At 40.4% G+C, this 25,571-nt stretch overlaps 1 protein-coding gene across 1 annotated transcript in view; it reads left to right on the top strand.

Moving 5' to 3' along the window:
• VEPH1 (ventricular zone expressed PH domain containing 1) overlaps window positions 1–25,571 on the top strand; it is a 219,614-nt gene that overhangs the window by 166,660 nt on the left and 27,383 nt on the right. Inside the window, exons 9-10 of the mRNA XM_069973855.1 lie at window positions 3,196–3,335; window positions 13,812–13,946. Of these exons, the coding sequence (XP_069829956.1) occupies window positions 3,196–3,335; window positions 13,812–13,946 (275 nt within the window). The remainder of the gene's footprint in view (window positions 1–3,195; window positions 3,336–13,811; window positions 13,947–25,571) is intronic.

The raw sequence follows: 25,571 nt of genomic DNA on the forward strand, positions 1-25,571 counted from the left end.
CGTACATGGTCAGAAGAAACAACTACAGAGTATACTCCTACTCCAGAGTATTGGATATAGTGTTTGTTTGGAGTTTACTCGTACAATGTTATGCATACAGCACAAAGTTAAAGACCGCAACTCTAATGTATTTTAAAATATAAACTATGTAATCAGGATGGAATAGACATGTAATTCAGATATGTAATTCAAAATGTTTTCTGTTTTTCTTTGCTATGTAACCCTCAATGATGTAATAGCAATGGTAACATATTAGTACCAACATGTGTTGGAATATTTCAGGTTTTCTGATTCTTTGTCTCTTTGTGAAAGGGATTTTAAAACATCAGGTTTATTAGCAAACAGTGTGCTCTGTACTATTTCAGGAGTATTATTTCTATATCTGACAGTATTATATCTAATGTATATGGGCAGATTCAAACTACAAGCAGCAGTGAATATCATTACTAAGGTCCAGAAGCTACCTCAAACTTTACCTTATACTATGGAACCTTTAATAACTGCATAAAAATCTACTAGCTAGTCTACAACATTGTTTATATGTTATTGTAGCACCATGATAATCGCTGCCGGGGGGGTTGTCTTTAATATTGTCTATGTGGATGTTTTACTAAGGATGGGGTGCAATGGCCCAAATTTATCAATCTATCTGAAACACACTGTCAGTCATGAAGCTCTACAGTCAGCCACTCAGTGGATTTCACATGGTTAACCATTGTTTGGGAACAATGATATAGGTAACAGCCAGCTAATTATAAACAGTGTTGGTCATTGGTCCCTAGGACGTGTTACATAGTTTTCAATTCTCAAGGTTAAAATGCAAGAAAAAAGTACGAACACTACACTTTTTTGTTAATTTTTTTGTCTGTGTCTTTATGATCTCTTTGGAGGGAACATGTATTTTGAAAAGTGAATTGCGTTTCAAAATAGCCAAGCTATTTTATCCTTTTTTGATATACAATGTATTTAAGGTGTACCTGTTATACCTTTTAAAATCTATATCAACAGTAGATGTGATTTAAAGCAAGTTTGCAATTTACATTCATTTTTGTTATCATGCTGTAAAACAAAGCTATACTTTGTTTTACAACATGATAACTAAAATGAATGTAAATTGCAGGTCCAGTCTCTGAGGACGACTTTTTAGACTTGTGCTGCTTTTTAAAAAAAAAAAAAGACTAAACACAGTAATTCCGGCCAGTACAGAGAGTCACGGCTCAGTGTGTCTGTCAATCACATGACTGCTTTCTCTCTGCGAGCGCTCAGATGGCCTGGGAAGCACTGGACTTCCTGTTTTTGACTCTGAAAAAAAGAGTGTTTTCCATAATAACAAAAAAAAAAAAGGTTATAAATTGCAAACCTGCTTTATTTCACATCTACTGTTGATTTAGGTTTTGAGAGTTATAACAACAGTGAAACTTTAAAGATTACAGACAGATTGCATTTAAAGAACAAATTAGAAAACCAAATGATAAGGGTTATTGGTAATTAATGGCTATAGCTCAGATACCACTAAAAACATTATAAGTATTGACTTATAATTAAAAAAAAATCATAAATAACAATTAAAGGGGTACTCCAGATAGATAAAAGTTTTTAACTCAACTGTTGGCCTAAATTAATACAGATTTGTAAACTACTTCTATAATATCAAGTCTTTCAGTGCTTATCAGCTGCTGTATGTCCTACAGGAAGTGGTATTTTCTTTCCAGTGTGACACAGTGCTCTCTGCTGCCACCTCTGTCTATTTCAGGAACTGTCCAGAGCAGGAGAGTTTTCTATAGGGATTTTCTACTCCTCTGGTTGCTTAATACATGCATGTGTGTGAGATCAGTCTACCTCCTTGCTGGCACACAGTTGTACTCGAAAACTGATTTGATGCACAGAATAGCACTGTATCCAGAAAACAGGCTAAAGTAGGATAAGGACGTTTTTTGGTTAGTTTTTCAGCATGTAAAACATTTGTATTTATAAACAGCCATCTTTATTCTGTCATTACATAATATCACGGAGTGTGAATACAAAACAAAAACTGAATCAAGCTTATACCTTTCTTAGCTATGGCTGGTTCTTAGTCATAACAGAAGAGAAGCATCTATATGTTTAGGCTGGGTTCACACTATGTATATTTGAGGCTGTATTTAGTCCTCATGTCAGGTCCTCATAGCAACCAAAACCAGGAGTGGATTGAAAACACAGAAAGGCTCTCTCCACACAATGGTGAAATTGAGTGGATGGCCGCCATATAACGGTAAATAACTTCCGTTATTTCAATTGTTTTAAAATAAATTTGCCATTAAATGACGGCCATCCACTCAATTACAACATTATGTGAACAGAGCCTTTCTGTGTTTTCAATCCACTCCTTGTTTTGGTTGCTATACAGCCTCAAATATACAGCCTCAAATATACGTAGTGTGAACATAGCCTTAAAATGCATTGGCGTCATTCTGTATTTCTTTTGGAAAAACAATCCAACAATAGTTTTAAGCTATGCTGGTAAACTATCCAAGGTGAAGAGCTCCTTTATACCAAAGTGAGATAAACTTCCCCATCCTTACAAACTGTATGCCAATGTAATGTGGTAGTGTGGGAGGTTTGATCTAGGTAACCTTTGAGTTAGTCATGAAAGGTTTTGGATTTTTATTCTTTTTTTACAGGGGTTATCCATTATTAGTGAACCTTTTAATTGGCTCATTTTACCATTTTAGCATGGCTCATTCTTAGGAAATATTGTGTTTTAGCTCACATTTTGACCACAGTAACTGTGTCCTAGAAAGAAATTATTGGACTATGTACAATTTTCTGTCTTGAAGCAGAATTTGTTTGGAATTCCTCATCTGCTGGCAGTTTGGATGTTCCTCAAAAAAATATTGCTACTGGAGCAATAAAACATGTGGTGGCAAAGGTGACCGTATTACAGGCTTACTAAATGCATGTGCCCTTTGCAGAACAATACCTAAAGTCCTCTATGTAATGAAAAATAATAATAATAATAATAATAATAATAATAATAATATATAAAACATAGCAATATATAAGAAACATGTGGTGGCTGTGGTATTTTGCCAGCATTGGGGGTCACTTAAGTAAATTGATGATGATGATGATGATGATGATGATGATATTATTATTGTTTGTATTATTTTATTACTTAACCTGTCTAAATATGTTATTATGCATGTTTATTCCTAGATACTTTTAAAACCTGTGTAGCAAAACTGTTCTTCAGCTGCCCAATGAAGGCTCATTACTGTCTGTACAGCAAATCCAGTTTTATACTCATCAGCCGACATCCACAGATATGGATACACATTATGTTTCTCTTTCAACAGGTGCGTGCACATAACAATTGTAAGTATAATGAGGAGGCAATTTTTTTTTTCTTACAATACATTAAGGGTGCGTTCACACATTCCAGATCTGCACCAGATTTGATGGCGCAGATCTGAAATACATTAAGGGTGCGTACACACGTACAGGATCTGCAGCAGATCTGCACCAGATTTGATTGCGCAGATTTAAAGCAAATCCATGCTAAAGAGTCCATTCCATTGAGTGACACTGTCCACTGGACTCCTTACCACTGGATGATCAAAGAATAGCTGTATGCTAATTACCAGAGATGAGTCTGATGCCCATAGAGAATGACTGGTCACGGCTGCCGACGGCGATATCTTCGTCCCGGGACCGGGTCCAAGAGCGGGACTTGCTGCAAAGGGTAAGTATCCGAGGCTCCACCGGGGGGGTCAGGCAGGCTCTGCTCCGCAATGCCGGGTTAAAGGTATATATGCCTACACTTTGCAGAGGTGCATCATTTTTATACATAAAGTGAAAACATCCAGACTTTAATAGTCCCAAGCAAGTCTTGTCTTTTTAGTTGCCACATGAGCTCCTACATCTCAGAAGTAGCAGTTCCATGAGTTCTGCAGCTTGTGTATCTATTAGGGTGTGCATGTATACTAATTATAGTCACAGAAGGCTGCAAGTTATAGTTTCTGTTACAATAAACTTGTGTTATGTGTATATGGGTGATATTGTCACTAGACTGTTAAATATATTGTCTTGGGCAGTACATTACCTACAGCCACATTCTGAGTACACTTCCATATAACTGTATAAGCGAGAGCTATAATTCTCACAAACTCCCTGCAGAAGAACAACCCTTTGAATAAAGAAGGTCATACTGAAGCTGGTAGATTTCCAGAGATTCCCCCATCCCATCATGTTTATTACCAGAAAAGATGCTGTAATCAAGTAACCTCTGTTTCTCTAGATGCCTGTAATCCACGAGAACCTAGAACTAGTTGCAACTTTTTACTTCACATATGTTAGGTTCCTCTAGTTCCTGTTATTAGGTCCCCAAACCTTAAAGGGAAACTATTAGCAGATTTATGCAAACAAACCTGCTGATACCTCCCTGCAGCCACGTACCTCATCTTTCCAGCACCAGTCTTCTTCTTTTCTTTCTAGGTCCCACCGTTTTCAAGGGCTTTAATCAAAAGGAAACATGTAAATGAGCAAGTTAAGAGCACTGGGGGTGTTCTTCCCCCCCCACCCAGTGCACCGTTAGGCTCACCCAACACCTCCTCATAAAGACTGGTCTGCTTATGCATAATTAAATATGCAAAGGTTGGCATGAACAAAGGAGGTAGCAGGCTGACCTAACGATGCACGTTTGCACGAACCTGCACATAGTTTCCCATTTAACATATTATATAAAGCAGCCCTTGTAAGCCAGAAAATCCTGTTAAATCAAAATCAAGAAAGATGTATAGCCTGGAGAAAGGGAAGACATGTTCAAAACCTTTAAATATGTTAATGGTTAAAATTAGTTTTTAGAAGAATTTTCAATGAGAAACTAAACACAGAGAAATAAGGGCACAATCTGAGATTAATTTAAAAGATCAGAAGAAATGTGAGAAAATATTATTTTTGCATTGAAATTAGTGATTAGTGAAAATAATGATATCATTATTACCTAGATAATACTTCAGTAGAAGAGGTGCCTACACATTATTTAAGGTAAAATTCAGTTTCAACAACCCAGGTCCATTAGAATTGGTCCATTAGAAATGTTTAAAGTGTACCTGTCGTTATAACTTTCAAAATCTAAATAAACAGGATGTGAAATAAAGCTAATTTACAATATACATTATTTTATTTTTTTATTTTTTTTTTTAGTTATCATGCTGTAAAGCAAAGCTAATACTTACTTGTATTCAGGTCTAGTCTCCTGAAGGCAGCTTGTGCCAGTTGAAAAAAAAAAAAAACACAGGAGTCCCGGCCAGTACAGAGTGTCACAGCTCAATGCGTCCGTCAATCAAATGACTACCCTCTCTGTTCCCGTAGCCTCTCCCATTCTACCGAAGCTCTCCCGGCAGCCGAGCCTCTCCGATGAGACGCTTGGCTGCTCGGGAGAGGTTCGAGGATCACCGTCTCCGGTGCAGGTAGTGTACGTCACACTGCCTGCGCCGGGTACGGTATGGGAGGTGCGCCGATGCCAGGAACAGGCCCCAGGTGAGTTAAATGTTTGTTTTTTAGGATGGCCATAATGTTGAGGCCATATAATGGCAATTATGTTATAATGACGGCTGTTATTTGGCCTCAACATTACGACTGTCCTAAGAGATGGCCGTCAAACATCCAGAAAAAGACGGTTTGTAAACATAGTTTTATCATGTAATATTTGCATGCTAAGGTTTAGCTTTGCTTCCATTATCCTACTTGGAAACATACTTCCATCAAATGCTCCAGAAAGCCTTTTTACTTGTAGCCATAGTATTGTAAAATAGCAGACATATAAGCTAATGAGCAAGGGTGTTTAGGCTGTTGAAAGTTAATCCAGTTTATAGTAAAATATCTTGAGGAATATGATAAAACGTCATGGTTTTGTTTCCAAAGTTTTGTTAGGATTTTCTCAAAACAATGGCAAAAGCCATGTATTTTTTTCACAAAGCCGTGACTTTTTCTATCGTTCTATAAAGCTGCAAGATATCAACAAAGCCTAAACAGAGATAAGGCTAGTAAGATGCTGTTACGTACTGTTGTGAGCTTATGTTTTAGTTATACATCAGGAGGATCTCCCAACAATGTATATCTTTGAGAAGAGGTTGCGGCTTTAGCATATGCAGGGTGTATGGTGCCAATGTACACATCAGAGATCAAGGTCAAAGGCAGGGGGCATAGAAACCACCAAGGTATTTGACTGTTGGGCCCTAGCCTACAGCTACATATAGAAAATATTTTGTGATCTTTTTTCGAACTAATGTACATGTGCAACATCATAACGTGAATGGGTCTATCTGCAGCTAGGAAATGTGACATTACATCAAAACTGCAACCAATACTAATGCTCAGCACCGGTAAAAGCTTCAGAGTGATAGTATATGTCTGACATACAGATAACTGCATATATAGTACTATCACTAAAAAAAGACATCTTTTAAAAGAAAATAGAAAATCATATCACCAGAATCAAACACAAAAAGAGAAAACATACATTGTGACCCCTCAGGTGGCACTGTTAAAATATAGTTCTCTTTAATATATACTTTAATATATGGTAGCCAATACCTTACCTTACCATGCATATAAAAGACTATGATTTTCTGATATCTATAGGGTATAAGATAGGCTGGGGTGGCAAAGCTAGGTACATGTGTGCTTAAAATCATTTAAACTTGGTCCTGATTTTACCCCTATACCTAGGTGGAATTGTTGGCCTCACAAAGGTACTTACCCCTGCCTGAATTGTTACACCCTGACAACTAAAGCTATCCAGCAAATATATAGCATGTCCTTTTTGTATTGATTTTAACAGTGCCACCTCTGGGGCCCCACTGAGCACGATTACTTCCTGAGCCTATACAGGTTTTAACCCCTTAGTGACCGCCGATACGGCTTTTTACGGCGGTCACTAAGGGTCCTTATTCTGCTGCCATCAGCTTTTTACGGCGATGGCAGAGAATAAGGTAGCTGAGGGGTTGGGGCAGTGTGTGGGGCCCCCCCCGGCCCCCCCCCCCCCTTACCGACGATCGCCGCTATTAACGTTATAGCGGCAGCCGTCGGTAAAGGGGATTACCGGTGCCGCCGCTGCTTTTCATTTTATTTCAGATGAAATAAGTGTCCCCTCAGACCCCAGATCAGCCCCCCCTAGAAGGGAATCACTAACCCCCCTCCCCCGGCGGCCATCATTTCCAAGATGGCCGCCGCCATCCCTGCGAACAAACGATGTTTATTCGCAGGGATGGAAAAGTTTAAATGAATGAAAGCCCCATGCTCTCCGCCACCGGAGGTAGCGGAGAGCATGGGGCAGTCATCAGGGACCCCCCTGTGGAGTCCTGGTACAAGCGATCAGCGGTATATACTATATACCGCTGATCGCTTGTACCATGTGCCGCCGGCACTTTTTATCCCCTGTCACCATAAATGATTGGTGACAGGGGATAAAAAGTGATGTCCCCTCACACCCCAAGTCGCCCCCCACCCCCCCTGTCACTCCCGTCCCCCAGTCACCCCCCCCTTCCCCATATACTCACCTGATCCTGGAGCTCCGTCCTCCTCGACGTCCTGGCTGGTTATGAAGTGCGCATGCGCTTCACAACCAGCCAACTCTGGAAAATTTAAAGTGACAGAGACCAATTTGCTCCCAAATTACCCCTAACCCTACCCCAGATTACCCGTAACCACCGCACGTTGCCCATAACCACCGCACGTTGCTCGTAACCACCGCACGTTGCTCGTAACCACCGCACGTTGCTCGTAACCACCGCACAAGGCCCATAACCACCGCACGTTGCCCGTAACCACCGCACGTTGCCCGTAACCACTGCACGTTGCCCGTAACCACCCCAAATTGCCAGTGACCCCCTCCAGATTGCCCGTAACCACCCCAAATTACATTTACCAACCCCAGATTACCTATAGGCACTTCAGTTTAGCAGTAACAATCCCAGATTGTCTGTAACCCTTCCAGGTTGCACATAACCCCCCTAGGTTTCCCGTAATCACGCCAGATTACATGTAACCCCCCAGATTGCACGTAACCACTGCACGTTGCCTCTGACCACGCCACAATGCCTCTGACCACCGCACATTGCCTCTGACCACCGCACGTTGCCTCTGACCACCGCACGTTGCCTCTGACCACGCCACGTTGCCTCTGACCACACCACGTTTCCTCTGACCACCCCAAATTGCCAATGACCCCCTCCAGATTGCGGTGCCCATGCCAGATTACAGGTATCCACCCCAGATTGCCTATAAGAACTTCAGTTTATCCGTAACCACCCCACGTTGCCCGTATCCACCCCAGTTTGTCTGTAAACACTGCAGGTTGCCCGTAACCACCCCACGTTGCCCGTAACCACCCCAGACTGTCTGTAAGCACAGCAGGTTGCCTGTAACCAGCCCACGTTGCCTGTAACAACCCAACGTTGCCTCTGACCACGCCACGTCGCCTCTGACCACCGCAGGTTGCCTCTGACCACCGCAGGTTTCCTCCGACCACCGCATGTTGCCTCTGACCACCCAAATTGCCAATGACCCTCTCCAGATTGCGGTAACCATGCCAGATTACAGGTACCCACCCGAGATTACCTATAAGCACTTCAGTTTATCCATAACCACCCCACATTGCCCGCAACCACCCCACGTTGCCCGTAACCACCCCAGATTGTCTGTAAGCACTGCAGGTTGCCCGTAACCACCCCAGGTTGCCGTAACCACAGCAGGTTGCCCGTGACCACCCCATGTTGTCCGTAACCACCCCAGATTACCTGTAACTACCTCAGGTTGGCCATAACCACCCCAGACTGCCCGTAACCACATCACATTACCTGTAATCTCATTTTTTTTATTTTATTTTAGTAACTGTGCTATTCTAATAACCATTACTAGCTGCGGTTTTGCTCCAGCAAATTGGCGCTCCTTCCCTTCTGAGCCCTGCTGTGTTCCCATACAGTGGTTTATGCCCACATATGGGGTACCGTTTTACTCAGGAGAACCTGAGTTACAGATTTTGGGGTACGTTTTCTCTCCTGTTCCTCGTCAAATTGAGAAATTTCAAACTAAACCAACATATTATTGGAAAAATTTTAGTTTTTCATTTTTACTGGCCAATTTTGAATACCTTCCTCTAATACCTGTGGGGTAAAAATGGTCACCACACCCCAAAATGAATTTTCTGAGGGGTGTACTTTCCAAAATGGAGTGACTTATTGGGAGATTTTACTCTGCTGGCACTACAGGGGCGCTGCAAACGGACCTGGGGCTGAGAAACTTCTTCAACAAAATCTGCATTGAAAAAGCTAATTGGCGCTCCTTTCCTTCTGAGCCCTGCTGTGTGCCCATGCAGTGGTTTATGCCCACATATGAGGTACTTTTTCACTCAGGAGAACCTGCGTTACAAATTTTGGGGTACTTTTTTTCTCTTGTTCCTCGTGAAATTGAGAAATTTCAAACTAAACAAACATATTATTGGAAGAATTCGAGTTTTTCATTTTTACTGTCTTCTTTTGAATACTTTCCTGTAATACCTGTGGGGTCAAAATGCTCACCTTACACCAAGATGAATTCTTTGAGGGGTGCACTTTCCAAAATGGGGTGACTTATGGGGGGTTTTCTCTCTGCTGACACTACAGGGGCACTGCAAACGCACCTGGCGCTCAGAAACTTCTTCAGCAAAATCTGCATTGGAAAAGCTAATTGGCGCTCCCTTCCTTCTGAGCCCTGCTGTGTGCCCATACAGTGGTTTACGCCCACATATGGGGTACAGTTGTACTCAAGAGAACCTGCGTTACAAATTTTGGGGTGCTTTTTCTCTCATTTTCCTTTTGAAAATGAGAAACTTTAATCTAAACGTATATATTATTGGAAAATTTTAATTTTCCATTTTTTTACTGCCTAATTGTGAATACTTTCCTCCAGCCCCTGTAGGGTTAAAATGCTCATTATACCCCTAGATTAATTCTTTAAGGTGTGTAGTTTCCAAAATGGGGTCACTTATGGGGGTTTTCAGGATACCAGACTTCTAAATCCATTTAAAAAAAGAACTGGTCCCTAAAAAAATCAGTTTTGGAAACTTTCACGAAAATGTGATAATTTGCTGATGAATTTCTAAGCCCAGTAACACCCTAAAAAAGTAAAATATGTTTACCAAATTATGCCAGAATAAAGAAGACATATCGGTAATGTGACTTAGTAACTAATTTATGTGCTACAAATTTCTTTTTTTAGAAGCAGAGAATTTCAAAGTTCATAAAATGCTAATTTTTAAAATTTTTCATGATATTTTGATGTTTTTCACAAAAAACACACAAAGTAGTGACCAAATTTTGCCACTAACATAAAGTGCCATATGTGACGAAAAAACAATCTCAGAATCGCTAGCATACGTTAAAGCATCACTGAGCTATAAGAGCATAAAGTGAGACAGGTCAGATTTTGAAAAATTAGCCTGGTCATTAAGGCCCAAACTAGCTGCAGCACGAAGGGGTTAAAGGGGTTATCCAGTGCTACAAAAACATGGCCACTTTCTTTCAGGGACAACATGACTCTTGCCTCCAGTTCAGGTGCAGTTTGCAATTAAGTTCCATTCACTTCAATGGAACTGAGCAGCAAAACCCTGCCCAAGCTGGAGACAAGAGTGTCTTTGGAAGAAAGTGGCCATGTTTTTGTAGCGCTGGATAACCCCTTTAAGCCCAATATTTTAAAGTATAGTCCTCAGTTGACTACCCAAGCCCAACATGCTAAAGTACTGCGTGTTTTTGAATGTTATCCGAGTCAATATTTCAATTAAAGACTCCAGCTAAATAATTTCATTAGATCTCATTATAGGTAAGACTAATAATAAACTTCTGGACTTAAGAATATATTATTTATTGGAAAAGTAAAGACATTGGGGGAGATTTATCAAAGGGTGTAAAATTTAGACTGGTGCAAACTGCCCACAGCAACCAATCACAGCTCAGCTTTAGGCAGTGCTGAAAGGAAAACTGAGCTGTGATTGGTTGCTGTGGACAGTTTGCACCAGTCTAAATTTTACACCCTTTGATAAATCTCCCCCATTATCTTTAGAAAAGTCCTGGTCACATAGCCACAAGTTGTTTTACTGGACTTTGTTACTGGATAAAATGTACCGATAGTAAAAGGAAACAAAACTTATGCTTCAATGTTTATACATACTGTAAATCCTGTATCCTACAACATTTGATGCTACAATAGGGTGCAAATAAGGGGTTAGTTTTTCAAGGAAAGGATTTAGGCTTAGCTAAGAAAGAAAGCCTGCATATACTCACCTCTCCTCACTTCCTAGGTCTCTCCTGATCCAGACACTGCCCCCTTTCGATTGGGTCCTGTCAACAGCCGGCACCAGCCACTGTACACTGTGTTCTGATGGTGGATAACGTTATAACCCAGTGTAGTGATCAGTGTCTGGAGCTAAGGAAACCAACGTATTAAGAAGAGTTTTCGCAACCATGTCCATCACTGCCTGGTCCTAATGTCTCCTTGGGGCCCACTAGGGGATTCACCAGTTCCCGTCAAGTCAGTCCAAGATTATAGATGACTTGTTGGTTACTTGTTGAGTCTTGTTGAGTCTTGTGCTGGCCTCTGAGACAGGAGTAGGATGAAGTGAGCAGACAACAGAGTGAGTGTGACCTGTGTGTAGCTCCACTGTGTCTGTAATATAGCAGAATGGTACATTTCTGTTAGAAGTTTAAGAAGGAGAGGTCAGCAGCTCAATTTACTGAGCTGTAAAGAGACATAATCCACAAAAATACTACATGAGAATCTACTGGTTGACTGCTTTTTTGTGTCCTGCAAATAAAATATATACTGTACCTGTGTTATCACTGTATGCTGCAAAGTTCTACAACCTTCTAATATATTTTTTTAGTTCCTCGCTGTACGGGAACACAGTGGGGATTTCTCATGCAGGCGCTTACAACCAGTTCAGTCTTAATAACTACTCACTCATCAGATATTGTTACATTTATATCTTGCCTATATAATCCTCTGGGCTTCACACTGATATTTTTCTTATACTGATAGACTGCAGAAAATTATCAGGATCAGAGGGAGATTTATGCAGCTGATGTATTTAGCTCATAGAGACCTGCCTATACTGCACACTGTGTAAGTTGTGATGTGAGAAACTTTAGGTCTGTTCTGGATTCTAGCCTCTCACTGTAAAGGAGCGTATGTGCCCATTCATTGGCAGCAAGCAGAAAAATAATGAGAAACTTACATTCAAAGGGGGGACATTTATGAAATCTGCATCACTGGCAGTAAGATGGCCCAGATTCGCCCATTCTACCTGGGGTACGCTAGCTGTAACCCCCACTCGTGGCCTCCTCTCGCACTTGATTTATCATAAGAGAAACAGATCGCTGATTTCAGGGAGACCAGCCAAACGACAACACTGTCAACTGCTGGTTAAAGCGCTCAATGCAGTGAAGTCCTAGGTGCATTGGCCTCTGGGAATCATGAATATGCAAAAGAAGAGCCCGTGGAGCCTCATTGAAGAGTCTCAAAACACAGGACTAGCCAGATATCCCTCCGGAAGGACGCAGCCAAGGGGTGGCTCCTGTAAGGAAACCACCAAAACCACTATATTAAGTGGCCCTATAAGTCAATGTAATTACAAGGGAAAAACCAAGGCCAGGTATCCATCCATGATATATCATGATTTACCTCTGCTCGCTGCCATTAGTCATGATACAAAACATGGAAGTAGTTGTAGATTTGTTGTTCAGAGTCTTCACTGGATGCAGGCCAGCTGAGATTACTAAGAGGTGTTCACGTACACCGGTCTTCATAAATGTCCCCCAAAGAATGATAGAAAGGTGCAGCAGATATTTTAATTGGAAAAAGGATGCAAGAATGATTGGAATAAAGGAGGTTTTCCTAGAAAATGCCAGTGTATTGTTTGTTTCCTACATTAGGCCCCGTTCACACTGAGCAAGAACGTTGTAATTCCGCGTTGGAGCGCTCCGCCGCGGAATCCTGCCTTGCTAAGTGTCTCACTGTGAGTAAATGAGAGGGCGCGCGCTCCTCTGCAGCCGCCACTCTCCGCTCAAAGAAATGACATGTCACTTCTTTGAGCGGAGATCGGCGGCTGCGGAGGAGTGCGCGCCCTCTCATTCACTCACAGTGAGACACTTAGCAAGGCAGTATTCCGCGGCGGAGCTCTCCAACGCGGAATTACGACGTTCTTGCTCAGTGTGATCGGGGCCTTAGTGTGGATGCTATTTTTACGGTGATATAAGGATATAAGCATACACCCCTGGTCTAATGCACAATAAAACCATTCAAAAATACTTATAGATCTCTACTAACTACGAGGAAATGTTTCACCAGCGATATGTGAATCAGATCTGTCCCAAAATAAGATTCTCTAATCTTTTGAAACAGTAGGAAAGGCAGTGCCAATGCTGCACAGGCTGTAGTCTGGCACATCTCTCCTCTCCCAGCACTGACTCTAGATTTTAATTCACAGGGTAAGTGTTAGATTTCCATACAGTTCTGAAAACCAGGCCTGACCAACACTCAAGATGGGACAGAACCATGAAGGGGGGGGGGATACAAAGTCTTTTGTAGCCTTAGCAACATCTCTTTGACTGTTCTGTGATATTGAATAAATTCTTCGTTTTTTTCTGGCATTTTTACAAAACACTACAATAATTCTAAGGCCTGCATTAGTACATGGGATAATATCTTACATTGTACAGGTTTGATACTTGTTTTTGGCGACTGATTCCCTATAAGAAATAACATCTGATTGATAAAATATTTCTCTCTTTTTGCAGAGCTTATTTTCTGAGCCATTGTCTACCAAGACTACGTCTATGCAAGTGCTTAAAACACTCTGGGAGAAAACCCAAGTCAAGGGAACACAAAGCTTCGAAGCATCTATAATTCAGTCTCTGTTTCCTCACAAAAAGGTGATTTCAATAAATCATACTTTTTTTTTTTTTTAATTTCTTCTCTTTATTAAATTTTCATAGTACAAAATCATGTTAAAACCTCAATGATCCACATCCTACCCCATACTATCTCTATTAGCTAAATATACCCGGTCTAGTTCATTACCATCCATTATAAACCATAACCAAACAGCAATATGATCCGGAGGGGATTTCACCAGGGGGCTCAATCCATCACTTTACCAGGAACTATCTAAAATCTTCCCCTTACCAACAGTATATCCCAATTTACTAACACCACCACTATATCTTACCACTATATTAACCGCAGAATCCAGACACCGTCGGGAGAGCACAACAAACTAACTTAATTGAAAAATTATAAAGTCAACACAGACTCGGTTGTCCCTCAACAGAGCTCCGCTCCCCTTGCCTACATTTCACCCCCCAAAGAAGAGGAAAGAGAAAGGGGGGGGGGGGGAACACAAAAGGGAAAGAAAACAGACAAAAATAAATAAATACATAATTAAACTAAAAATAAACGAAATTACAAGATTACAGAGATATACTTCTGTTCTTTATCCACCTGGTAATTCCATCCATTCAGGGTACCCTCTCTGGCCGAACCGCCCCATTTCTGGAGCCGTTCTGCCCAACAGAGCCCTTCCCACCAACCATTCCTTCCTGGAACACAGGAAAGCCCACTCAGGTAGACCACCAGTGCTCCATACACTCAACTAAACTCCCAGAAGGGCCTCATCCTCCATTTATCATGATAAATTATGGTCCCCCCGTCAGCTTCCATTCCAAATCATCCCTCCACACCTCAGGTGTTATAAAAATAAATAAATAAGTGAAATCAAATAGAAATTAAAACTTAAATAATAATAATAATCGTACAGAATACTAAGAAAAACAAACAAACAACTAAATTAATAAAAATATATATAATAAATAAAAATTAATGAAATAAATATTTATAATTTTACTACTGAGACTTGAAGAGCAGAGCCGGCCTTAAAAACAACCAAGGCAATCCCTCAAATCTTATAATCAGTCGTTTACCTTTACCTCTCTCCCGATTGTGTCCAGATCCACGGCCCCACCTACAACCCATCCTTTCACCCATTATCAACATAAGGGTAACAAGCCACCCTGGTTCTTCCTTCTCCGGTTACAAATATAACATATAATCATCCATTATCTTAGTTCAATAACATTTTACTCCTTTCCTAGCCCTAGACATGAATCTTTTACTTATTATCAGGTATAGTATGGAGTACACAATTCTATATTAACTATACCCCGCCCCCTATCCCACCCCCACCCCCTATCACACCCCCACCCCCTCCCCTCGGACCCAATGGCGGGAGAAAAAAAAACAACTTCTTAATATCTTTTCCTACATTCGAAGAACGCTGGTACTAACCGTCATTTCTCCAATATTGCTTCCATCCTTGTACACATTTATTCACAGTATTGTACCCCCGCTTTCCCCTTTGATGCCACAGCTCATGTCCCAACATAGTGCTGGCTACTTCCTTCCACTCTGCTACAGTTGGGGCCTTTGGCGAAATCCAGTTTCTTAAAATCACTAACCGTGCAACAAAGAACAATTTATATATGATTCCTTTTCTAATTTTAGGTGTAAGTTCCACCTCCATCACCCCCAATATTGCACACTCATATTCTTTTTCAACCTTTAACTCAAAAATCTTTGTCATAACTAAAAAACTATTGTGCCAATAAGTTACCACCTTTCGACAAAACCACCAGTGGTAATCTAAATCTGTGTTCATGTCTTCACATCTTATACACTTTTGACTTTTATTTCTTTTCTACTTCACCATATCTTTTATTGAATAATATAATCTATGATTTACAAAAAAACTGTGTCACCTTATTTGAACTATTTGTGATATGATCCCTTGCAGATTTATACACTTCCTCCCAAAATTCCAGCTCTTTAACCCCTAGTGTTTTTTCCCATTTTTCTTGTGATTTCATTGTAAGTTTCCCATCTTCTAGTGCACCCAATATTTTATAGAATTTTGTGACTCCCCCTGTAGCCTTACCATCTTTCTGGAAGACTTGTGTAAACACTTTGGAGCTCATCACCCGACATTTATTTACATCTGTTACTGTTCTTACTGACATATATAACTGGAGGTATCTTAATTTACACAGCTTCTTATCAGTGGACTTGCATAGGTCTTCATATTTATTCAAGACTCCATCTGTAAAAAAACTGTTCCACGTACCTCAAACCACTTTGTAACCAATATTCTGGGTCTGCTAACCCCTCCAATTCTGGATAGTGATTGTTTCGAAACAAAGGTGTAAAATTAAGAGCCCCCGCAACCCCCTCCCCTTTTTTCACAAGATACCATGCGTTTAACAGCATCCTCTGTATGGAGTATTTAGGGTACCCTGATTGACTTTTCATTTACAGCACCTCAAATATGTTACCAGCTGCTCCCTTCTGTTCTTCCACCCAATTTGCCAGTACCTGCACCTCTTTCCATTTAGTCAGCCATGTCAATACCATTGCTACATAATATCTAAACACATCAGGCATAGCTAGCCCTCCCTTTTCTTCAGGTTGCGTTAAGTATTTCATTCTAATACGCGTTCTTGTACCTCTCCAAATAAGCATGTTAAATACCGCTTCTATCCTCCGAAACACCCGTTTACCCAGCCATACTGGTGCTCCTGCCAATACATACAGCAACTGGGGTAACCATATCATTCTAATTAACCCCATTCTGTCCGCTCTCGATAAGGGTAATTTATTCCATATCTGGGCTTGTTGTTTCATTTTATTTAATCTAGGGAAAATATTCAGCTCTACAAATCTCCGTATGTCTGCAGTAATCATAATTCCCAGATATTTAAAGGAGCACTCCGGTTTTAGTACCTGTAACTCAAGGCCTGGCTCAACCTCAATCTCTGGATCCAACAGCAGCAGCACTGATTTGTTCCAATTAATACCCAACCCAGAGTATTCCCCAAACCTGCTGACCTCCCTCATTGCCTCCTCTAGACCCACCCTGGTATTTCCCAGAAACAGGAGCAAATCATCGGCATACAATGCCACCTTGTCCTCTGTCCCCCCGGCTCCAAAGCCCTCGATCTTCTTATTCTTATTTAAAGCTCTAGCAAATGGCTCAATAGCCAGGGCAAAGAGCAGGGGGGAGAGAGGACAACCTTGTCTGGTGCCCCTCCTCAACCCAAAGTACTTGGAGGAGGCACCATTAATTGACACTTTAGCCCTCGGCCTCAAATAGATTCCATCCACCTTAAAAAAACCTCCCCAAAACCAAAATTCCTGAGCACACTCCATAGATAGGGCCACTCCACACTGTCAAACGCTTTTGCTGCGTCTAATGACAGTATGGAGTGGCCCCCATCCTCTTTACCTATCAGAATGTTAGCCTGTACTCGTCTTACATTATCATGGGTTGATCGACCCGAAATAAACCCACATTGATCTTTACCAATCAAAGTCTGCATCCCTTTAGCCAACCTATTTGCTAGCACTTTGGACAACAATTTCATATCTAAATTAATCAAAGAAATAGGTCTAAATGATTCTGGGTCCCTCAGGTCTTTCCCCTCCTTAGGAATCAACACAATTTCTGCTTCATACATTGAGTCTGGCAAATATCTCTTTATATGTGAATCTATCAATACTTCTTGAAGCTGTCCCACCAACACCTGGCCTAACATGTTATATACTTCTGATGGCAGACCGTCAATAAATCATACTTCAAGACATTTGTAGTGTTTAAAAAAGGATAGCTAGAAAAGCAACAGGGCAAAGTCTAGCAAAGCTACTATAGCACAGATTGCTGGATACGTTTATGATGCTGGCTATGATAGAAAGGTATCACAGCACATAAGATAGAAAGCCACATATGCAAGTTTTCTATGCTGTCTTCACTCCAACTTGCAATGTCCTGGTGTCAAATACTACAGGGTACCTTCAGAGGTCATGTACAAATCTATAACTCCACAGTTCACACTGTTTTGTAGGCACAAAAGGCAACCTACACAATATTAGTGATTTTAATTGCATGGCTAATTAGACTACATGGCAGATTTATTGTGACTTTTTCATTCAACTAAATTGGGCTGATAGAAATCCATTATGATGCTGCTGAAAAAATCATATTTAGATGTATAAAACTGATTTTCAGTTGCAGGACTGTAAGACACAAACGTCCACATTGTAAAAGAGCAGCTAATATCACAATGGTTTATGGAAATATTTGTAGAGATTTTCATAACAGGAGATATATGGGGTGAACATAGATGAATGCAGTGTTTTAGGACTGAAGAATGTCAGGTTCAGCCTCTTTCCATCCTGAAAAAGAACAATATATACCTTCATATAATGTCTCTATAACGAGGATCTGTCACCACCCTGGCCCCGCTGATGGAAGCTGAACATACTGATAGGATGCTGGCTGAGTGTGCCTATCTACTTCATTGGAACAGGACTGGCTCACAGGTTTATGTGGGCTCTTGGGTGACAGAGCCATAGCGGGCCCATTTTCAGAGCAAATTCCTATTATGTAACTAGTGATGAGTGAACATTGCGATGTTGGTTCGGATCCTGAACACGAACATTAAAAAAAAATTATTGTGATCAGTTCATGTTCCCTGAATACTCCCGAACAAATAGCGAACATACAGTAGAAGCGTACGTTTCGGTCTACGCACATGGGTTCAAATTATCAGGTGCAAAGCGTACATTACGCAGTTCCATACGTATGCAAGTTCGAATATGTTTGCAAATGATTGTTATAACCATTCCGATTATCAAACAAATTGTTTGTGATCGGCAAACACAAACAATTAGCGTCATGTTCGTACGAACATACGAACATTTACGAACATGTTCACTCATCACTAATAGTAACACATGATCGGAATTTGTTGTATATGTGCCATCTCAGCAATATTTCATAGGACCCACATACACAAGGGCATCTTAGGTGTGGTTTAGTGATTGTCACTGTGTGCAGATCTACAGATCATTTGTATAATATTATAATATATAATATTCATATACTGTATAACAGAACTTGCAGTCTGGTGCAAGTTGCTTTTGCAGCAACCACTGATTTGACTGACATCTAGAGCTCCCAAAGAAGTTCTTAAGCAGCTGAAATTTTTAAAGGAGGTTCTGTAGCAGCTGAGTTGTGTATAGTAAGGGAGAATGTCCCTTATTAAGCATATATGTGTAAGCGCACTCAGACAGCAGGCTTGTGTTTTTATATATTCAAGGATCTCCCCAGTGACTTATAATTTACAGCAGGGGGTACAGTATCCCATATATAAACATATATACCAACTTACTGGGGGTTAATGTCTACAGTCTGACTAAATAAATTTGCTGACTTTGGTTAAATGCTGAACAATAATGCTGTTTATTTTATGGTGCATGAAAAGAATCAAAGCAGATGAAGTGGGAAACAATGCTAAGAGCAGCCAATGAAAATGATTCATTTGTTATGGAGGAAGAGCTCATTTCCTCCATAAGTAATAACAGGAGGCAGAGAACATACCACTGACTGTTTTAATGAGTCACAATGAAGTCGGGAGGGGGTCTAGTTTCATGGAGTGGGATCATTGGTTCTTTCCTTCTTTCTGTCCAGTAATTTAGCAGTAAAGATCCTGATGTATTCCTGTTGGTTATGTGCGTGCTCCATTTAAGTTTAACCACTGCTGAGATGTCAGTATTTATAGTTCTACACAAGGGTCATGTTCACATTCACCACTAGGTTAGCTGTAATAATACACAATAACCAGCTTGAATCAAAGGGTAATTAAACATTGTTTTCTGAAATAGGCAACCATATGTCTTTAAATTGGTTACTTAACCCTAGAATGCGTGACATCAGAAATCTTCATATTAACGTGTTGGGGGCCTTTTAGGCCCCCATGCGAATCACATGGAAAAACACACTTATATAAAACTTCTACAAGTTTATTTTAAAACTGCTAAATAAAATATGACTAGTAAACAAAATTTTACTAATTTTTCACAAATAAAACCAAAAAAATTATTTTTTTCCAAATTTCTCACAAACATATGAAAAAACGCATAGAATTCTATACCAAACTAGCTGCAGCTACATTTCTATTATGTTTCTTTTCTATTCTATTAGTCTTCCAAACAATTTTGACAAGTTATTTTTTCGGAAGAATGTTCTTTGCAGACATTTTCCTTACAAATTGAACAAAATCTCTCAGTTTTCCTTTCTACGTTTCTTGGACACATGAAACAGCGCTTTCTTTTTCTTTCTCCTGGCCCTGGAATCATCTGAAACTGTACGCCACACCGTTTCATTGCTTCTTTAGTTTGCTTTATCAAGCCTTTCACGTCACTTCGCTGTATCATGTGAGGCATTACAAGCTCATGACAAAGGTCCTTCAAAAATAGGCGTCTCCTGTCCTTCCTCCGTGCATGGAATTCTGGATGATTTTCTGTATAAATGATGAATGAATTCAGGGCTGCTACATCAAACATATTTGAAAAAAGTACTACAGGCCATCGTTTTGTTTGCCTCTTGCATGAATATTCTCCCACCATCTGATCCATTTTGTCTACACCACTGACATTGTCGCCTTATAGTGTGGATCAGAAAGTGGGTCCAGAAATAATTCTCGTATAGGAACATCATACGATTTTTGACTTCCTGCCAGCAGTAAAAGTCCAATGTATGCATAAAGTTCCTCTTTTGAGATATTTTTCCAGGACTTATTTTTTGCAGAAGCAATACGTCTTCCTTCTAGGTTTGAACATAAAAGGACCTCTTCTGCCATATTGTCAGAAAAAAAAGTACAGAATACGTCTTTAGGGGAAAAGTACCTGGGACTTTCCACGGCTCCTTGAGCCTGTCTCACAATATTATGGATTGCAGTACGTCCGACTAATGTAGGTTTACTGTCCCAAAAAATATTCGTTTTGGATGTTCTACTTATCACTTCTTGAGGATCCACTGTATTCACTTCTTCATCATCAGAAGAAGAAGAATCACTTGAGGATGTTTGATTCTCTGGTGGCAGGTACTCGTCATCGGACAAAGATAGTTCACTTTCATCATCACTTTGAAACATAATTGCTTCAATCTCTTGGTCAGTCAGATGCTTGGTGGAAGACTGCGCCATTGCTGACTAGATGTTAGCAAACTATGAAAAAAACAATGAACACAATCAAGATTGTCCACTCTTTGCTTGTGTGTGACACACTGTAAGGGTAATGTGCCCCCTCCCTCCTCTCACCCTCAGCAGCTCTTACCTTTTATACTTTATTTTAGGTGGTGTACAATTCTCTGGATGTCTTTAGCTCAATAGCTTTACCATTTGCAGGCTTCTTAGAATCAGAGAAACTGAAACTGAATCAGTCTTCCTCTCAACATCTTATCTTATCTCAGGTCCTTCACAATTAGCTCACAGTGTATACTGTCGTCATTACTCTATACACAGCTCATTACTGTATTCCGAAGGACCTGAGATGATGTCATGGCCTTACCACTCCCTCACAAAATCACATGACATCCTCATATGGTATTATCCACACCCTGGCCCCCCCACCAGCATTACTGAGTACAAATAAAGTGACTTGAGACACAAACACTACTGAGAAAATGATAAAATATACATGGGGGCCTAAAAGGCCCCCAACACGTACAGATGTGGTTTTCACAAAAAAAGCATTGTTACACCGAAATGCCTATGAAAAAAATTATATGAACAACTGGATATTACCTAAAACGACATACTTGAGGATTACCTGGAGTTTCAAAATTCTAACTTAAGTAATTTTGCAGATAATAGCAAAAAAGTAAGCATGGGGGCCTAAAAGGCCCCCAATACGCATTCTAGGGTTAAAGGGAACATCACTTTCTATATATGTTTTTTTTTCCATATGCAGTACATGAACACATGTTTTCTAGTAACTGAGCCATGTGCATGCAGTGAATGGGTAGGTAAATGAATACGTTTCCTATGTACATCATTTTAAACCTAGAGCCTGTCAATTTTAATGCCCACCAACCAGCTTTAGGATACAGTAAATAACAGCCAGCGTGTATTAGCTGTTGACCATGCAGCACTTAAGTGGTACTGAGCTGGGGGCAGTCACATTAAACACGCAGTCCACCCTACTGGCATCATGTTATAGATAAAGAGTCGTCAGGGTGATATATAGTTTTGAAAGCAACGTTCCAGGATAACTTCATTTATTCATGTAAATCTCTTCTCATTCTAAACTAAGTAGTCAGGTGGGCAGTCCTTCTTCTTGATACAGCTATCTGTATATGTATGTATCAGTCTCATGTCTCCAGTGAGGAGGAGTTTGATGAGATGAGATAAGATAAGATAAGATAATCCTTTAATAGTCCCACCATGGGGAAATTGTGTGTTACAGCAGCATGGATATTACAAATAGTACACAAATATTTCAAATACAAAAAGTTCCAAGGTAAAGTTAAGTAAGTAAGGCATTACAGTTACAGTAGACACAGAGAAAAAAAAAGATAAAAAGATACAAGGTAGGAAGGATATCACAAGCTTAAATTTTTTCACTTCTCTGTATGGAGTGATCTGCTTAGGTCAGTGTTGGTTGTAAAGCCTAACGGCAGCACGAAGGTAAGACTCTCAACAGCGCTCCTTCTTGGGTGGAGCCGTCGGCCACTGACAGTACTGCCCAGTGCTATAATGCTCTTGTGCATGGGATGGGATTCATTCTCCAGCATGGAGCTGACCACTAACAAAATCCTTCTATCCCCCACCACCTGCACTGGTTCCAGGGGGTTTCCAAGGACAGAGCTGGCCATTCTAATCAGCTTGTCCAGTTTGTTCCTATCCCTGGTTGATATGCTGCTCCCCCAGCAGGCCACTCCGAAGAAGATGGCTGATGCCACTACAGTTAAAAAGATCCTAAGAAGTGCCCCCTGGACTCCAAAGGCTCTCAACCTCCTGAGCAGGTACAGTCTGCTGTGGCCCTTTCTCTACAGTACATTCATGTGATTAGCCCAGTCCAGCTTATTATTGAGGAGCACACCCAGATATTTATAGGTGTTCACTATCTCAATGTCTGTCCCCCAGATGTCCACTGGTTTTGGAGAAAATTTGCGCTTGCGGAAATCCACCACCATCTCCTTAGTCTTCCCAGCATTGACCCTAAGGTGGTTCCACTGGCACCAATCAACAAAATCCCTGTATGTACATTATTGAAATACCTTAGGGTGCTTAGCTGGCATGCACTGGAATACCCCTTTAATATTTTTGAAGAAGTTATATTTTTATACAGTTCCTGTCCAAGTAAGAAAAGAGCATGCCATTCAGAAACCTTATCTATTAGCCAGAGCCAAGAGTATCCACAGAGGAGCTCTACTTCTGAGGTACTGGCTTTTATATCCATTACAAGGATGGATTATAGACTTTGCAGCTTTATTAAAGTATAGATACTATGGTATCACATGCAGTATTTATACCATATCTCTCCAAAGCATGGGCATTTTGCTTTGATGCGCCAGCCCATTAGCGAATGCTGATTATATGCCTAATATAAAACGGATGTTCACAAATTGCTCTCTAACTATTAGAAATACATCAAAAATTGTATATTTACATATTAATTTACATAATAATTACATATGAATTGGCAAGTTATATGTCCACCTGTGATGTGAGATGTGAGGCTTAGAGAGGGCTGGGTACATATAAATAAATTAGGTGGATGCCAGAGTCTGACATTATGGTAAGTAGTTCTTTGGTCATTGGTTCCTTGGCAACTCTCACACAAAAACATTAGGCATGTAATACCATACAAAGCACCAATGTCTGTAGAGAAGGATAGGATGGCAAGTAAACACGTTTGAGACATGCCAGTTATAAGATCAGATGGATGTGACCTACCAGTACTCAACTGGTTAGAGAAAAGAACACATAACGTGTCCGTGCTATTTGCCTATTTGAGTCATTCCAGAAATGTGTCCCCTTGAGCTCACCACTGAGCCAAAAGTGGAAAAAACATTCAAGTAGAGAATACATTTTAGGCAGCAAATCCATGATATTAATAGTTTACGACATCAGAGGAAATAAAGAATATTCTTATGATTTCCTTGCATCAACAATACTGAAAGGAAACATGAGACTTCAGGTCCCCCAGTAACTTTTGGCAGACATTATCTATTCCAAAGTACAGCTACATGAGAATATGTTTTCAAATAGCTGAGTTTTCCCCCCCCTTGTAAACAGTTTTTGTAATTTGTGGTTAAGTGTAAGTTGATTAAAATACACAAGAGGCTGCACATTTTTTTTTTTACTGGTATTCTATTTGGTTTACTATGGAAATGCCTGCCTATCCATTCTCTAAGTAAACAATCTTAAATCGAATGCACCATTAGTACATGGCCCGGGACGCCGCCTGGTTCCTAGGCACTGTCCTGGTATATTACTAGAGTACAGGCCAGACATGAAGCACTAGAGGTGGGCCCGCCACCCCCTAGTGTGATGAAACCCCCTCTCCTATGCGACGTTGCACTATTAGCATCAATGGAAGGGGAGATCGTCACACTGGGGGCCGTCGGCCCGCCCCTAGCGCTTCATGTCTGGCCAGTGCTTGGTAATAGACCAAAGCAGCGCCCAGAAACTGGGCAGCGGTTCAAAAAAAGGGACCGCAGCACCGGTGTGATGTACTAAAAAAAAAAGCGATGTACTTTTAGTGCATTTGCTTAAAGTGTCACTGTTGTTATAACTTTGAAAATCTAAATCAACAGTAGATGTGATATAAAGCGAGTTTGCAATTTACATTCTTTTTTTTTAAAGTTGACAGAATTTCCTGTGTTGTGACTTTTTTTTTCAAAGAGTCTAAACACAGAAAATATAATGTTTCCCAGGTCATCTGAACGCTCACAGAGAAGGCATGTGATTGATGGAAACATTAAGCCGCGACTCTCTGTAGTGGCCGGAATTCCTGGGTTTTGTCTGTTTTTTTTTCAACCAGCACAACACTAAAAATCTGCCTTTAGGAGACTGGACCTGGATTTCTGGTAAGTTCAGCTTCGTTTTACAACATGATAAAAAAATAAATAAATAAATGTAAATTGCAAACTTGCTTTCACATATCATATCTACTGTTGGTTTTCATTTTAAAAGTTATAAAAACAGTGACACTTTAATTGAGCATGTGATTGTAAAGAAATTATGTAATAGAGACTAGACATGAGGGAACCGAACTTCCTGAACCTGCAGTTGCTTAGGTGTTTTATTGGAGTTCATTCAAGGTTCAGTTCAGATATCAATCATTTTTGATCAGATCATGCTACCTGTGATAAACTACAAGTATTTTAAGCACGTAAATGTTATTTTGTACATAACTGGCTACATTTGTAAATAACAGGCTAATTAACCACCTAAGCTCTGTTTACATATACTTCCTAATTTCTGTTTTTTTGCTCTGTCACAGGAGCAGAAAAAAGAAAATGATAATGCAGTGTCCCAGAACAGAGTATTTGTCTGTAATTTTGTGTCTGCACCTTTAGTAGGGTTATTCCTGTTCCGGAAAGATAGTTTCACTGCAAACTGTGTATGTTATGTCACCCCTCTCAGTATTCAGGTCTGATA

Source organism: Dendropsophus ebraccatus, chromosome 6 (assembly GCF_027789765.1).
Source record: "Dendropsophus ebraccatus isolate aDenEbr1 chromosome 6, aDenEbr1.pat, whole genome shotgun sequence".
NCBI lineage: Eukaryota > Metazoa > Chordata > Amphibia > Anura > Hylidae > Dendropsophus > Dendropsophus ebraccatus.